This window comes from Lipophrys pholis (assembly GCF_963383615.2).
Source record: "Lipophrys pholis genome assembly, chromosome: 4".
Taxonomy (NCBI): Eukaryota; Metazoa; Chordata; class Actinopteri; order Blenniiformes; family Blenniidae; genus Lipophrys; species Lipophrys pholis.
Genome location: NC_137637.1, coordinates 30,816,787 through 30,833,740, shown reverse-complemented (window position 1 = coordinate 30,833,740; position 16,954 = coordinate 30,816,787). Strand labels below are relative to the sequence as shown.

At 41.6% G+C, this 16,954-nt stretch overlaps 1 protein-coding gene across 2 annotated transcripts in view; it reads left to right on the top strand.

The window, feature by feature from the left end:
- Nucleotides 1-16,954, top strand: part of LOC308108432 (plasma membrane calcium-transporting ATPase 1-like) — a 102,169-nt gene that overhangs the window by 68,844 nt on the left and 16,371 nt on the right. For both annotated transcript variants that reach the window (XM_080461336.1, XM_080461337.1), the window contains exons 8-15: nt 2,481-2,663; nt 5,109-5,323; nt 5,428-5,670; nt 6,942-7,183; nt 7,271-7,508; nt 11,908-12,087; nt 13,238-13,325; nt 13,463-13,569. In XM_080461336.1, coding sequence (XP_080317462.1) covers nt 2,481-2,663; nt 5,109-5,323; nt 5,428-5,670; nt 6,942-7,183; nt 7,271-7,508; nt 11,908-12,087; nt 13,238-13,325; nt 13,463-13,569 — 1,496 coding nt within the window. The remainder of the gene's footprint in view (nt 1-2,480; nt 2,664-5,108; nt 5,324-5,427; nt 5,671-6,941; nt 7,184-7,270; nt 7,509-11,907; nt 12,088-13,237; nt 13,326-13,462; nt 13,570-16,954) is intronic.

Genomic DNA, 16,954 nt, shown 5'->3' with positions numbered 1-16,954 from the left:
AAATGTCATGTCGGGGCCATGATGTTGAGAAATGACTCTTTCCTTGTGGTAAATTTCTGCGTGGGGAGTTTCTCATTATCAGCCTGATGAAACTCAGAGCGAGGCGGTCGCTCCAACAGGGAAGGGGATTAAAGTGGCCGGAAAAACTCATTACTACACGTTAAAGATAGACTTCCCGGTTTTTCTGTAACATCCACAAATCTTTGAAGTTCCCTGAGCTCTCTGTGGATGTTTTCTAAAGAAATATCAAAAGTTTTTTTTTTCTCCTTCAGCCTCATGCAAGAACTTTTCCATTTTCTAATCTTTAACCTCATATTTGTTCGTCAGTATTGTGTGGCAAAGCAAGTTTTCGTTCCAACAAAATGATAATTTAAAGCGGTAAAGATGGTTACTTCTGTCTGCCTCTTTTCTGACGCTTTCCTTTGTGCGATATGTTGATGCATTTGACATATTTATTCATTCGTTCAAAGTAACAAATTAAAAAGTGAATAACAGAATTCTGATATTGAAAAGATCCGTCCTAAAAGTAAATAAAAAAAATATATATATATTTTTTTTTTTCAGTGAGCCTGAGTGAATGAATGTATATCGGAAATTTGATTGACACAGAAAGAGATGCAATCCATGGACTGCGGAGATGGTAAAATACTGCAGTAATTACTCTCCCAGTTTTCTAAACCTTAAGCAGCTTCACTAAGATCTCCCAGCAGTCCAAACCTAAAGCTGCTCTTGAAAGTCATTTTACATCGAATTGTCAAGCTCTAAAAATAAACTGTGCAAAACTTCAAGAAGCACTCTGTGTTTCGAAAGTGGCGCCCCGATACTGAAGACCTGTTATTCCTCAGGCTATTACCATGTTTCGTTCCCTGTGGTTAAAGACAGACTCCTTCAACTGAAAGTCTGAGCACATATTGTGTTTAATAGTTCAGAAACTGTGCAATCTGTTCTTGCTTGAGGCCCTGTCATTTTACTTTTAAGTTACTATGTTTTACTCTACATTCAGATTCAACTTCAGTCGGCATCTTAACCGGCCAAAACAGACACGTTAGTGCCATTAATGTCACATAAGTAAATCTGTCATTAAAAAAACAAAACCAAGGCAGCGGCATTCCACCACTTGAGATTTAACCAGAGCATTAGCTTGTCATCCAGGAATCAAACCTGCTTTATGTTCATGATCTGTTGGTATTGTTGATTCCAGATGTGATGTTGATATTGTTATGAGCACTGCCTCTCCAGTGGGGGTTAAAACGGGAATATATACAGTAACGGGTGACGTTTTAAGTGCCCGTGCAGTCAAGTTAGCAGTCCACCACAACATTTTCCAGGATTTAACACTTAGAACCGAGTGAGGAATTGATGGAATTTGGGGATGAAATGATCCCAGCTTCAGTCGTCATCGTTGTCAGTTGTTCATGAGGCCAAACGGCACATCAAACACTCCCAGTCTGTCGGATTAGTGTAGATCTGTTGTGCTTCCATTCATCACCTGCTCGCATTGCTTTGGTATGGAAATATGACAAACGGTGGATGGAGCTGAGCACAGCTGAACTCACTGTAAGCGCAGATCAAACAGATCAAAAAGCTTCATGTACAGTATTACAGTCCAAACAGGATCACAGCTGATGAATTGAAATGCAAATACATGCTTTGTTTATGCAAATGAGGAGCAGGACGCGATGCTAGAAGCCATGTCAGACTCCAGAACTCGGTCACGATTTAAACTGAATCTCTGATGTGGTACAAACTGTGTGTGTATGTACTGTGTGTGTGTGTGTGGGTGTGTGTGTGTGTGTGCGCGTGCGCGCATGAGTGTGTGTGTGATTGACAGCCCCACGTTAAATCCTCTCTGTTGTTTCTGCTGTTCTCTGTTCTGTCTGCTGCTCTTCATTATGAACTGCTGCTGCCAACTCGTCTATGACTCTCTGAAAGCTACCTGGACCGTTTTTCACGAATGTTCTGTGATCAAAAAATAAATAAATGAATGATGAGACGCTTCTCTCTGCATTTAGCCAAAGGGCCATCATGTAATGGTTAAAGAGTCAGAGGTCTTGTCTGATCTCTGAGAAAACTCGTCCGGTCGTTTTCAGATTCTTCCTCTGACTGAATCTGTAACATTTTCTCTGCCTTTCTTCCTATTTCCCCCAAACCACTCCTGAACCCCACTCCCTCCCGCTTGTTCTTTTTTTTTTTTTTTGTGGTTTATTATTATACATCGATTAATTTCATTCACCTTTTCCCTCATCCGTTCTTACCGATTCTGATCTAATATTTCCCTTCTTTACATTTTCATTCCTGATCTGCAATAAACTCCTTTATCATCTCGTCACTGTCGATAATCATCTTCATCTCCTACTCCACATTCCTCCATGCTCGCCTTCCTCCTTTCTTTCCTTCCTTCCTACTCACTCATTGATCCCTAAAAACCTTCCTCCTCCTCCTCCTCCTCCTTATGTTTCCCAACCCTCTCCCGCAACCAGCCAAGACTCAGGATGGCATTGCCCTGGAGATTCAGCCGCTGAAGAGTGAGGAGGCCGCCGAGTCGGAGGAGAAGGAAGAGAAGGAGGAGGCCAAACCGGTGAAGAAGGTCAACGTCACCAAGAAGGAGAAGTCGGTGCTTCAGGGAAAACTGACCAGGCTGGCCGTGCAGATCGGGAAAGCTGGTGAGGAAAGCACACACTTGGCAACTACCTGACAAGGTCTCCCCTCAAAATGTGGTTTAAAATGGTCTGTATCAGCAATTTGTATTTAAAATCCCCCTAAGAACACCTGCCGATAGTTTGAGTGTGTAAATACATGTTAAGCCACATCACTTTTACACTCTCACACACCTTCGCAAACACTCTGCATACATCAATGATAAACGTGCTGCTTCATGTAGACGGTTTGAACCCAGTTCAACACAAACGGGGGCTCGCTGAGCTCCATCTGGACTCTGAACATGCAGCTTTTATTGGCTCCAAAAAAGTCCAAAACTCATCCGCACACAAGCAGAACCCAGGAGCCTATAAGCCCAGCTGGCGCTGGGTAAAGTCCAGAGTACTTCCTGAACGGCTCACCTGTCGGTCTCCGAGTCAACACAGACAAGCACGTGATTGTTGGAGGAAGCTGGAGTACATAGAGAAAACCCCTAGAGAGAACATGCAAACTCCACACAGGAAGATTTCAAGCTTATCTGAACCCTCGTTGGACGAGGACGCTCACCTCTAAACCGCTATGGTATTGTTGACCACGCCCTCTTTGGTCTGCTGCTTATGATTTCTCTCTCGATTGTTCAGTTGAGAGTTAAGGATCCATTCCAAACTTATCAGAACCCAAATTACAGAAGGAGAGCCAACATGAGTCAACATGCCTGCCAAATATGGCACGGTAGATTATTTTCTTTTTCATGCCCTCACTGAGCCGAAGTAACAGCGTCAGTTTCAGAATCTGAATAATTTATTTCCCACCTCCACTGTAAATCCCAATGAACATCGAATCCAAGATGTCATACTCCACATTTGACAGTTTTAAGCAACAAAAATCTGCAGCAGCACTTCCCCTGCAGGACCTCCTCAATTGTGCAAATAAATTCCAAAAAAACACTGCTTTTCTGTGTTGGTTTTTTTTTCTCCTTGAAATGGAGATGAAACTAATCTCTTTTGTTAGTCTGGATGAAGGAAGTATTTCCAGATATATGGCAGTGCACCTGTAATGGAGCACAGAGCGATCAGGCAGTCGGGGGACGGCGAGGCTGAGGGTCAAAATCCACTCCATTTTATTGGATGGATGTTTTATTGGGAACATTATTCATTCCGGAATTGAAGGTATTTTCTGTGTCATTCCAATTGACCTTAATACACTGAGGGGCTTTCAGGACAAAGTGGAAAGGTGGAGGAAGGGAGGGAGAGGATGGAGGGCAGACCTGCCTCACTCATAAAACTGCCCCTCATTACTGCACGGAAATAGTATTTGGGCCACGACTGCAACTGAGAAATGAAGTTGTTGTTGATTTTTTAGAAAGGAGACAAAGGAAGGTCTAGTAGAAGCAAAACAACCAGGGGCTTTTCTCATCCCGCTTCCTCGGGATATGGATTAATTTACAGAAAGAACCACTTTTTGTAAAGGATATTTTGTACTGTTAAACAGATGTTTGGCATCAATGCTATTGGTTCAGTAATACAGCATTTTTGACTGCAACTGTTATTCTTCTGAGTGTTTTGTAATCTGGGCGTGTTCAAATGTCGACAGCGAGCCATCAGATAGTCAAGTGGGATTACATTCAAGAACATTCAAGGCTTTTTTAGTTGTTTTTTTTATCGTCTGTAACCAAAACAGTGAAAGAAATAAACTCAAGTGCGTGTCATCCAACAAACATCTGATCCATAGTCCAAATCAGTGCACTGTGTGTTTTTCAGTACGCTCAGTCGCACTCGAGGACCGTGTGTCCGCAAGTTTTACCATGAATTAAAAAAAAAACAAAAAAAACACAAGCTGTCCACCGTAACGCATTACAAAGAGTTTGACCTTCATCAATCAATCAAACTTTGTTGGTGCCGTTCAATACGAGTTTGTTCAACGCAAAATGCTTTGCGGGTGGTTGAGTAAGTGAGAGCTATAACAAAACTGAATCAAGCAATTATAGTGTGGACTGAGTGAAATGGATTTTAACAGTCGCCAATACAATCAAGAAAAAAACTCAACTAAAAGAGACGTAAAAAGGACATGCATTGGCAAGAAATTATGAATGAATGAAACGATATGAGAATAAATTTACTGTATTATAACAACTACTCCTGAGAACTCATTGATGGCTCACATTTTTATTTTACACCGTATTTTCTCTTTAGAAATGAAGTGTTTTGAATAATAATAACAATGATAATAAATAATTCTCATCACCAGCTGCAGAGTTTCGAACCCGTGAGGGTTCATTCATCAGCACTACATGAGTCCAGTCTGATGGATATAAAGCCATGTTGGTTTGTGATTACATATTTGTAAACTAGATTGAAAGTTTGATGATTTCCTTGCAAACCTGAACACCCTGTGAAACACATGGGATTGTAATTTCTGTTTGTGTGAAATCTACTTACAACTGACTTTGTAATCCATGTGATGTCGACCAGGTCTGATCATGTCAGCGGTGACTGTCATCATTCTCATCCTCTACTTCGTGATTGACACCTTCGGGATTCAGGGTCGCACCTGGGTGGCCGAGTGCACCCCCATTTACATCCAGTATTTTGTCAAGTTCTTCATCATCGGCGTGACGGTGCTGGTGGTGGCTGTTCCCGAGGGGCTGCCGCTCGCTGTCACCATCTCTTTGGCCTACTCTGTCAAAGTAAGCAGGGGGAGATATTGACAGACAAAATCCATTTGTGGACTTGTGGAGGTTTTTTGTTTTGTTTTGTTTTAAAAAATGCAGCCTCTCTTTCTGTTGCACAGAAAATGATGAAAGACAACAACCTGGTGCGTCACCTGGATGCCTGTGAGACGATGGGCAACGCCACCGCCATCTGTTCAGACAAGACGGGAACCCTGACCATGAATCGCATGACGGTGGTCCAGGCGTATGTCGGCGACACGCACTACAAGGCCGTGCCAGAACCCGATGCCATCAAGCCAGAAACTCTGGAAATTATGGTCAACAGCATCTCCATCAACTCGGCGTACACCACCAAAATCCTGGTGAGGCATATTGTGTTTTTGAAGTTGTAATTCTTTGTTCATTAATTTGACGCTGAGGAGCAAACATGAATCTATAGCGCTATTAATTCTAACAGAGAATACACGTACCTAATTGCATTTCCAAACGAGATGTCAAGAAAATTAATGGCTCACACAGTTATTGTCTAGATTTAATGCTTAATTTAGTTCACTTCACATCACCAGATTTACATGATGCGGTCAATCTGAAAAAATACATCCATAAATATTACAAATATATCTATGGTTTGTCGTCTTTTTGTAATCGCTACACGTCAGAGGCAAAAGTGGATTATTATTGTTTTATTGTATTGGTTTAATACTAATAGACAACAAGCAATATTAATGGCTGAGAGAAAATAAAACTTTATCAAAAATGGAATAAACCAAACTTGTTTTAGACTACAGCAATTCAGAATTTGGAGTATGAATGCCTACTAATACAATTGACAAACAAATTTAATGATAGGATATAATGGAGAAATAATAAATAAATAAACACTGAAGGATTTCAATCAACTTAGCTTAACTCCCGCGTGAAGAGGCAGATCAAACCTGGTACTTAATAACAGGCTAAAACAAAAAGTAAACCAAGTTGGGTTTCTGGAGTATAGAATGTAAATCTAATATACTGCAGATTTAATCCATAAAAAACACAATTAGATCCAATTAAATCTAATTTTAAAAAAAAATTTAAAACTCCATGCTGTTAATGCAGCTGTAACAGAAGCACGGGGCCAACAGACGTGTTGTACACATTCCAGTTCACCTAAACTCTGCAGGAAAAGTCTAATTTAAAAAAAAAAAACTTATTTCGTATCTGAAAGCAGGAGTTGTTTATCCTCTGCCCTCGGCAGATGTAAATATTTTAGGTAACTGGAAGTAGATTATAAATTTTACATTGTGTCTGCACAGCAACTTTAGTCCTCCGTCAGGATGCGCTCATCCTCTGGATTGAGTGGAGGTAGCAAAAACACGACTTTCATAACAGGAATTCTTCACACATGAAACAGTAAAATAATACAATTGAATCTGTTGCATGTGAAAATGTGTGAAATGAGCAGTGAGCTGCTTTGTGTTCTGCGTCAGGTGCCGTATTGAATGAAAAAAGGATTGTATCAGAAATTAACAAGCCATTGTGATTTATTCAAACCGTACTGCAGAAGCAGCCTTGCCGCTACTTTTAGCCTCCGATGACATGAAGCTTTAAACTCTGATGTCACTTCACAGCCACACTTTCCATCTGTCCACAGCCTCCAGAGAAAGAGGGTGGCCTCCCCCGCCACGTTGGCAATAAGACGGAGTGTGCGCTGCTGGGCCTGGTGCTAGAGCTGAAGAGGGACTACCAGCCAATCAGAGATGAGATCCCTGAAGAGAAAATGTACAAAGTTTACACGTTCAACTCCTCCCGCAAGTCCATGAGTACGGTGCTCAAGAACGCCGACGGAGGTTACCGCATGTACAGCAAAGGAGCGTCGGAGATCGTTTTGAGGAAGTAAGCAAATGTGCAGTTAACTGCGTAGCGCGGAAAATGGGTTTCTGCCCGTCGATTCCTCACGTTCTCCCCTTCCTCCTCTTCCAGATGCTCTCGTATCCTGGATGCTCAAGGTCAGCCCCGTGTCTTCAAGCCAAAGGACCGCGACGAGATGGTGCGTAAGGTGATCGAGCCCATGGCGTGCGACGGGCTGAGGACCATCTGCGTGGCCTACAGGGACTTTCCCGCCGAGGCCGGAGAGCCGAACTGGGACAGTGAGAACGACATCCTCAACGAGCTCACCTGCATCGTGGTGGTGGGCATCGAAGACCCCGTCAGACATGAGGTAAGGCAGTGGAGTGTGCCTTGGTTTTTGAGTGGGACTTATTAGCCGTTGTTATTGATCGGTGTGTTTGTCAATAAGACAGCGCTCCAGCTCTCAGTCCACAGCTTTAAAGCAGCTCTGGTCAGGTGGGTTCTGATGAGGGATTTGAAAGTAGTTTCACACGGTCTCTGATGAGTTTATGGGGAGAGATTTCCAGTTGGAGGAGGCAGCAATGAAAAAAGCTCTTGTCTCCTCCAGCCTGATGATTTATCCTGGTCTTGAAGGCGAGAGCAGTTTGGCATCCGCCAAGCAGAGAGTGAGGAAAGGAGTGTGGTGAAGGAGACAGGAAGTAAACTAATAGAGAGCTTCGCAGGTGATGAGCTTCACTTTAAACTGAAGATGCTGTTGGACAGAGAGACGGGGGTGATTTCTTTATTCCGGTGACTTAGTCATCAGACCTTCAGTTCAACTTTTTCATCCACGAGTATCAAAACATCGTCTGTCACCAGTTGACCAACATCATAGTAGTTCGAGTTAAAATTAGTTTGTCATGTTTCATGAAGGAAGGATGCACACAACTAAGCAGGTGCTGAAAATGGCTTAAAGCATTACCACAATCCAGGGGGGGGAAAAGGTAGCGCAAACTGCTTAACAAATAACCTGCAAGAGATAATATGAATATATAAAGTTGTTGAAATGACTGCTGTACTGGACTCGTTTTCTTTCACAGCCACTGTGTTTTACACTCACACAGCCTGAGCTGTGCAAGAAGAACATTATTTACAGGAATTACCTCCATTCCATGTCATGGTATCTTCCATGCTCTAATATCTACGTTATGGTCTATCTGTGGTGAAAATTTCGACAGAATCCGTGCCGTAGTTTTGATGTAATCTTGCTAACAGACAAACAAATATAACTCGATGATTTTATTACGTCCTTGGCAGATGTAATTATGAAAACGGATAACTGCAGTTAAGAAAAGGCTTCAATTAAAAGTACTGAGTAACTTCTAACAGCGTTCATTAAAAACCTCATTAAAAAAAGAAATCCCTCTTTTGATCTAAAGTACGGAGGATATATTGATTAGGCAGAAGACTTGAGGGAGAAAGTAACTTTACCAGTGTTGTGCAAGTGCTTAAAATAACTTATTGATGACGCTTATGAGTGACTTGTTTCACACTTTACTGATTACTGAAGATATAAAGTCACTATTTGCTTCTGAAGAGCACAACTTGTGTTCTGTCGAATTGTCTCTAAAAACTACACTTTATTCATTGCTGCCTATTCCATATAGATACAAATGTAAGAACAAAGTCCCCTCAAATGCATGAACGGGGTTCATTTGTAATCATTTCTGCAGATATTTCAGTTTTAGTTCGAAAATGAAAGGTGCCAATAAGCCTGACAAGCTCTTTAAGGTGCCATGTCACACTCACTGACAGTTAATCCAGTTCTTGGTGAACGCCTGCTGTTGGTTTCAGTCCACTGCCTCCACAGCCTTTTCTCTCCCGTTAGTGTTTCAGCCGCATGAACAGTATAAATGGAATAATGGCGCACACTTTCTAAAGGTCCCTCCTCAAAGACATTCATTGTGCTGAGGTCCGTCTTTCAAATGGAAAGTGACTGAAATAGCCATGATGAACGACTCCAAACGGCCTGCAGCTTCTGTTTCCTGCAGTACATTTGTTCACTTTGCATTGGAATGAAAACTATTCCAACTTCAAGCTGTTGTCGGTAGATCTGCTCACGGTGTGTTTAGAAAAACGAATCTTGAATAAAGGAACAAAGGGCTCGATGGTTCAGTGAGCTGAAATCTGTTGCATTCAGAGTGAAACCGATTCGACTTTTTTGTTGAATCTGTGTTATCAGGCGTCGAGCTAAATGAACATTTCCCCACATTCTTACTGAAGTCAGTCCTGCCGTGTGTTTCAGTGTCCAGATGCTTTGTGTTGTGAAACTGTGCTCGGAAAGCATCGGTGCTGCTGCCTGCTGCTTTAACGTCGGAGCACAAAGATCACTGACAGGATGGGAAAGGGTGGGGCGCAGCAGGGGGCCATCAGAATCAGAAAAGCTCAATATTTATCTGCACAACCTCTGAATACAAGGCTCCTTTGAATATTTCAAGTTATCGCTGTTTTATTAAACAAGTGAAGTGAACATCACAAAAATTATTTAAAAAAGTGAATTGGTAGAATATTATTGCTGTAACAGTGCATCTAGGAAATTATCTGTTATACTTTTAAAAAGTCTGTTTATTTCCCTTAAGCAGTAGAGCCAGGGATGTGAGTTACACCCAATTAATTTTTTTTTTTTTTAAAACGTCTGTACCAGTAGTTTAGGGTTACTAAAAGCTCAAGAGAAGGGTACAACCGACATACACTCTGCGGCTCATCCCACAAATGCATGTATTCCATTTAAATGTGGCAACATTCAAGAGGCAAATGACAATCTTTCCAAAAGCATAGAATTCATTCATTCAATTGCTAAACACAGCTTTCCCTACTTTTTGTCATATGTTTAGAAAGAGACCTTTCAAGAACCTTGTCAAGCTTCATTGGCTGGAAATTAATGATCAGTTCCTCGACTTAAAGGGCGAAAAGCCTTGAAAGACTCCAATCATCCCGTCAGGATGCACCTCTGATCGATTTCCAGAAGCAACACGTGTCGTCTGTTCAGCAAAGCAGCACAAACCAGCGACACTCAAAGATCAGACATTTCCTGAGTCGCTTCAGAATGAGAACAACGCACCATGTGACACACCTGACATATCAAGCTGAAGGCTAAAGCAGGTCCGAGGCGAAATGTCAACATCCTGACGATCCATGTTTTCTTTGCTTTTTTCATGATGACCTTTCAAAAAAGCAAAGTAAGGAAGAGTCTGTTTCTTCCAACTCCAGTCACTCGTTCCCTGATTCAACATGTGGACTGACACGCCTGCTGTGCTTGTGGACACGTTAAGGATCATCTGTCAGCCTCAGAGAAAAGCCCCTCAAGCCCAGACTGTCCTCATCGTACATCTACAGTATCTACACTTTATGATGGTGAAACTACCATGGATGTGTTCATTTTATTCACGTTGAACTCATGTTTACTGGTGAATCTGATTGCTTGTTCATTTTATCAATTTATATTTTGTTATTTCATGAAAAGATCTAATAGATTATTTAGATTTTTTTCCATGAGACCACACAGATGAGTAACGATTAGTATTCTTGTCTCCCGTCGAGGTTTGAATTTGCACTCCGGTCCTTTTTGTGTTTTGAGTTTTTGCTGGACCATAGCTTCCCTGCATAATCCAAAGAAATGCGTCTTGGTGTAAATGTGTGTAGTTGTTGGTTTGTGCAAGTTGACTGAAGCCCCCTGCAACCTCATCTTTGCTGCTTTTAGATATTCTAGGTTTTCTGCTTACAAATTAGTTGTGAAGAGCCATATTTACACAATCACACATCATTAAACTCCACAATGGAGCCTGTGAGTTTCACTCAAAGTAGGTCTGGTACCAAATATCATGTTAAAGGGAAAAAGAAAAGAAAAAAAAAACATGAATCCCAAACCCCTGCAGTTCACCTGGGTCACGGCGCCCCTCTGCTCGAATCAACGACATCATGTGTGCATGTATTTGCGAGGAAACGTGGAGAACCCCTGTTGGTCCTCTGTCAGATGTCAGATCGTATCAACCGAGCCACCCGATGAGCACAGGAAGAGGCAGGCGGCTTTGTGATTGTCGGCTGACCGTCGGCGTGGACTCTCCACAGGTGTTTGTGTGTACGTCTCTTATTCACTCTGTCGTCCCTCGCAGGCCGGGATCACCGAGGTCTCGGGCTGCAGGGATGACAAACAACACCGGTTCTCAGGTGGAACTTCTGCAGTGTTTTTGGACTCTGTGAACTCTGCTGTGATGTGAATGGATTTCCATGTCTGTCTCTGCTTTGTTTTCAGCAGAGCAAACCCAACTTACAATAACCAGCATTCAGAGTTTGATCTGTAGATGGAAAAAGTATCTCAGAATCATCCTTTGTCTGACATTTTAGTAGTAATCATGCTGAACGTGGATTCCAACCTCTAAATCAAAGAAACATTTCTGTTGGAGTCGTCGTCATTGAAAACAGTTTAACAGTAAAAGAAAATGTAAATAATATAAATGAGCAGTTAACTGAGATGGTGAAATGTGCTTTACATATCAGGTGTTTCACTATTTACATCTATGGCTTGTTTGTGGTGTTCAAAGCCGGATGAACCAGACATTGATGTTTTTCCACTATTTCAGCTCAACTTTGGCTTCATATTAACAGATTTTATGTTGCATCCAGCTCAAAAGGGACATATGCTTTCATGTTCTTCTGCCCTCCTCTGACTGTCATTTCATCTTTTCCTCAATGTTTTGCGTTGTGAAAAATTTATTTGGTGGCTCTTCCAGGTGCCCGAGGCTATCTCTAAGTGCCAGCGCGCAGGCATCACTGTTCGTATGGTGACCGGAGACAACATCAACACTGCCCGCGCCATCGCAACCAAGTGTGGCATCCTGTTGCCAGGGGAGGACTTCCTGTGTATGGAGGGCAAAGAATTCAACCAGCAGATCAGAAACGACCAGGGAGAGGTGAGACCAGCACAAGTAGCTGGATATTGTTTTGACCTCAAAATGGGAGGAACAACAAAATAGTGGCTCATCAAATCTGTGCCATAAACACAGACACATGGAGCGGGCTCAACAAAGAGTGAAGACATAAATTCAGCCCCTCCTGAGAGGATGCAAGTTAGCTCTCATTTAACTGTCAGGAAAAATATAAGAACAAATTCTGGAAACACAGGGGACAAATAAAAATGCTTTACGACTGCATTTACATATTTATGTGACTGCCTGTGGATTTAGGAGGCTTCTACGCTTTGATGTGAGGTTATAAATTGATAGGATTGTTTGAAACAGTACATCATTTGTTAATAACCTTATTAACCCTGCTGCTGATTTCTACTAAGAAAAACATATGATGATAATTATATGTACAGATATATATGAAAAACTATATTTTTTATAATGGGGGGCATAGAACAAGATAAAGGCAGGCTTGTAATTTTTGTTTGTGCTGCTTTGAAGTCAGGTTTGTATTGCTGACACGTTCACACAGGAGAGGAAGTGAACAAATGCATTGTTTTTAAAATGGTTTAATATTTTTTTTTTAAATCAGACGTCAATAAAATTGTTACCAAAAACTCCGTTATGAAGGAAACCCTTCTATTAGAACATTTTGATCCAGATCAGTCACCTGATCGGAGGAGGAATAATAGGCCAAACCATTTAAAGGAGAGGGTATAGTCTTTTTGAAGATGCAAATGCTTTTTTGTTGAGTCTAAGTGGAAGAGATATTTCTATTTAATTCAGGAAGTTGCACTTTTTTTAAAATAAGAGCTATATTATTGGTGGGATTGTCAACAAGGTGGTTGTCCCAACATCCTCCCCCCATGTATTATTCAGAGGTTGCAAAATCATTCGTCAAGTTTTTGAGTTTAAGCATTCGCAACTCGGTGGTTTCAGTCTAAACAAGGCAGCTCTTTTCATCATGTTGCTTGTGCTTCATCATTTTTTGTATATGGCAAAATGTAAAAAAAAAAAAAAGAAAGACTTGTTTATTCACTGAATGAGACAGATTGCCGTTTTGATTTTTATATCTATGAGCAGATCGCTGCTGCTTTTAGGAAATGAAAATCTAAAATGTATTTCAGCTTTTTATTGCATGTTTTCATATTTTAAGGTGGAACAAGAGCGTCTTGACAAAGTTTGGCCCAAACTGCGAGTTCTGGCTCGTTCATCTCCGACCGACAAACACACTCTGGTTAAAGGTGGGTCCACTCCGACGTGATGTTCAGTGTTTAGTGTTTGGTGTTTGGAGTTGTAGCGAATCAGACGTCCCGGTTTAACCTCCCTCCATGTTTCATGTTTCTGTCTCACTGAAGTGGAGAGTCTTGTTTTCTTGCAGGCATCATTGACAGCACAGTGGGTGAAACCCGACAGGTGGTGGCAGTGACGGGAGACGGCACCAACGACGGCCCCGCCCTAAAGAAAGCTGATGTTGGCTTCGCCATGGTAACTACTCCTGCACGTTTCCTCCATTTTTCACAGCCGCTCCTCGCTGCTGCATCAGTTTCTCTCTGCATCATTACCAAAATGGAAGAAGAAAAAAAAAACCCCATAAACCTCAGGGTTAATTACATTTCTAATGCAGCCATGAAATAGGTATTTTCTCTGAGCGTCATCCACAATAACTCTGGAGTTCAGAGCCGTGGATTCATTAGGACGGCTGTTAAATGGAATCAATAGATGTTGAGCCTGGATGCCTTCAGCACAGTGGGGTCCCGCTCTGACACCGAGTTACGGCCTTTTATTTTCCACAAATCAACTCAACAGGAGCGAGACTGATTCCATCTGCTTATTGTTTGGTTTATATTTCGTCTCATATACACTAAATAATGCATCAGTCCCGTGAACAATATACTAGTCCCCGGTGTCAGTCCTTCAGAGGGTTCCAGTGATTTCATCCTCTTTAGTACGAGCTGCACATCCATTTATACTACTGCCGCAGTATGGGTTTTGTTTTCATAACCTCGGATTCATTTTTTTTGGCCCATTTCAGGCATTTATTCATTATTTTTATAAATATTCTAAACAGTTATATATTTGCTGACATAATGAATCAATCTCACAATACATATCCTTTTTAACCACGTTGAATACTTATTGACATTTAAACCTCTTTAACATTAGTGGTGTGGAACGACCCTCATTCTGGGTAGAAAATATAAAAGCCCTTTTTACGGTTGGTAAGTAGACCAACATCGTGAACATTCATCTGACACGATTCATATTGATATTTGTTTATTCAAGTAATTACAATTGTATATTACAATATCAAAGCACTTTTTCTTTTTTTTTTACGGTCTTTTTTAACACATTTGCACAATGAGCCGCATTCTTTGTGCATGTCACGTATTCTGCTGTGACAAAACTGAAAATGTACATCATACTAATGTTGGGAACTGAAATATAAGACCTTTACAGCTTTAAAAACATCTTGGTACACCGAAGTGTTCACAGAAAAATAAAAAGCCAGGTCAGAAAACAGCTTCAGCGAGCAATGAGAAGAGCAGATCGCGGCTGGATCAAGTAGCCAGCTTGACACACCCACTGGAAAGATTACACCCATTGTTTGTATGGGCTGAAGCATTGTGGGAACTGTGAGCTGAAAACATCCATTCATTCATCTTGTCTACCTGCTTGATCCAGGTCGGGGTCACAGGGAGCTGAAATCATGAACGGACTGTTTGTAGTTTCCCATTTACTTTCTGGGGCAACAATAAACGTATGTCAGTATGCATACCATAACTACAAATAAAAGAGGCGATGTCAACGTTCTGCCTTCACTTTCCTATTATCTAATATAAAGAGGATCAAGGTTCAGGCCAGCTAAGGATTTTTTTAACTTGATGGTGGTGTTGGATAAAAAAAAAAGAGACCTCAGGAGTCGATGAATTCCTCTTTTTTTCTTGTTTTTTTATCCTTCATACGTCCATTGATTCTCATGGGGAAATTATTTCTCTACATTTGCGTCACATGGGGAGGCTCTGGCTTGGAATCAAACCCAGGTCCTCTCACTGTGAGCCTAGAGTGTTACCCATTGCAAACAAGCGTGCTCCAGGTCAAAAGGTTATTATTACTCCTTAAATAAAATAAGATGAGCAGATTTAAAATCTGCAACAACAAAAAAAACAATTGTTGCAACTAAAGCCGAGAATATATCTTAACAGACACTCTGCTGTGTTGTTGTTGTTGTAGGAAAAGTTACAGCACTACAGGCCAAATGATGGTACATCTGACGTAGACAAATAATGTGGATACTGCCTGGGAATTAGTGGGTTGCAGTCCTTTCAGGTTCAAAGACTAAAATGCATTGTTGAACTAGCAGCAACAACTTCTCCTCTGAGAAACGGGGACGGAGAGGCTGAGGTCTGAAGTGACGCCGCTCTCTTTATCAGCGTTTGTCACAGCTGATGATAATTTGTTTATTAGATTCAGTGTGAAGCGTTTCTTCCTGGCCGGCTCCAGAGCAGAAAGAGTTGGCCTCAGCTGATAGTGATCAATATAAAAACACAGTTTATGCCTGGGGATGAGCTGGGAACATCGTCCTACTCCGCCGTGTGTTGTTGTGACCTTTATTCACGGATGAAAGTCGTCTGTACACCAGCAGCTCCTGCAGGCTGCCGAGCAGCTGCTGTACCGTCAGACAGCACCCCGACTGTAGCTGCTGGTCTGAAACGCATCTCCGGAGCAAAGTGTGGATTCATAGCACTGACCTTTTAGTCCTAATGTGCCTCATCTGGAAGATTTTCTAGTTTTCAAGTGTCCCTGTTCAATTATCGCCTGTTTAGCTGGAAAACAGCGAGCGAACCGCCTCCATCTGCTCAGGAGGGTCTGACTGTGCAGGGAGGCGCAGCAGCTCACATCACAGCTTCTTCACGGTGGCTGTTAACACAAGACTGACTCTCCTGTTTTATTTTTACCACTGCGTCACTTCAGCAGCATAAAATATTCTCACTCAAAGCTTTGTGCACTTTAGCCGCATTATGCTAAAAGGCTGTTTGAAACTCAAATCTCCTGGTGGCCACCGGCCAAGTAGTTCTCACATACAACACAAAGATGAAAAAAAAAAAATGCAGTTTTTTTTTTTTTTCCCCAACCGTATATTTGATATCTTTATTCACTGTGAAGCTGGACTTCCCCTCTCCTCTCGCTCGTACGCGTCATTCTGCTCTGCGTGTTGAGCTGCTAAAGCTCATACTTCTGAAGACACTTTGTCCTGGAACCGAGACTGCAGCCAGAGAATCACCTCCAGTCAGGAGAAGGTGATGTTCAGGTGTTTATGCACATGGCCCCAGCCTCTTTTTTTTTTTTTTTTTTTGAAGAATATGGGAGTCATTAGAGATAATCAGCGTGTCCTTTTCACATTTTGTAAATCTTTGAGTGAGAATCGGTTGAACAGTGGAAGGTCGAAAGAAAATTGATGTAAAACGGTTCCCTGTGCAGCCGAATTAAATATTTCTTTTCCACTTTCCAGCCTTATTAATCATTTATGATCAGGGACATTTATCTTATGAGCACATCAGGGGCTGACAGAATTGCTTCCAAGCACCGAGCTACTTATATTTTCTGATTTTTGCAGTTCATATACTGTATGTCATTCAAAGATTTTATTTAGGATGATTAGGGTGGAATATTTGTAAATGGAGGTTTCACTGTTTGAATCAAATCACGGAGCAATTGCATTTTTCAACTCCGTTCTAAATGTAATGATGTAGACGACATGTTTGCAGGATGGATGTACGATGGCGACACGGAGGGTAAAACAGAACTAAGAAAGCAGCAAAAGATAACCCCGAGTTGGCTTAAATGTTCAAAACAAATCTTCTTTTTTTTG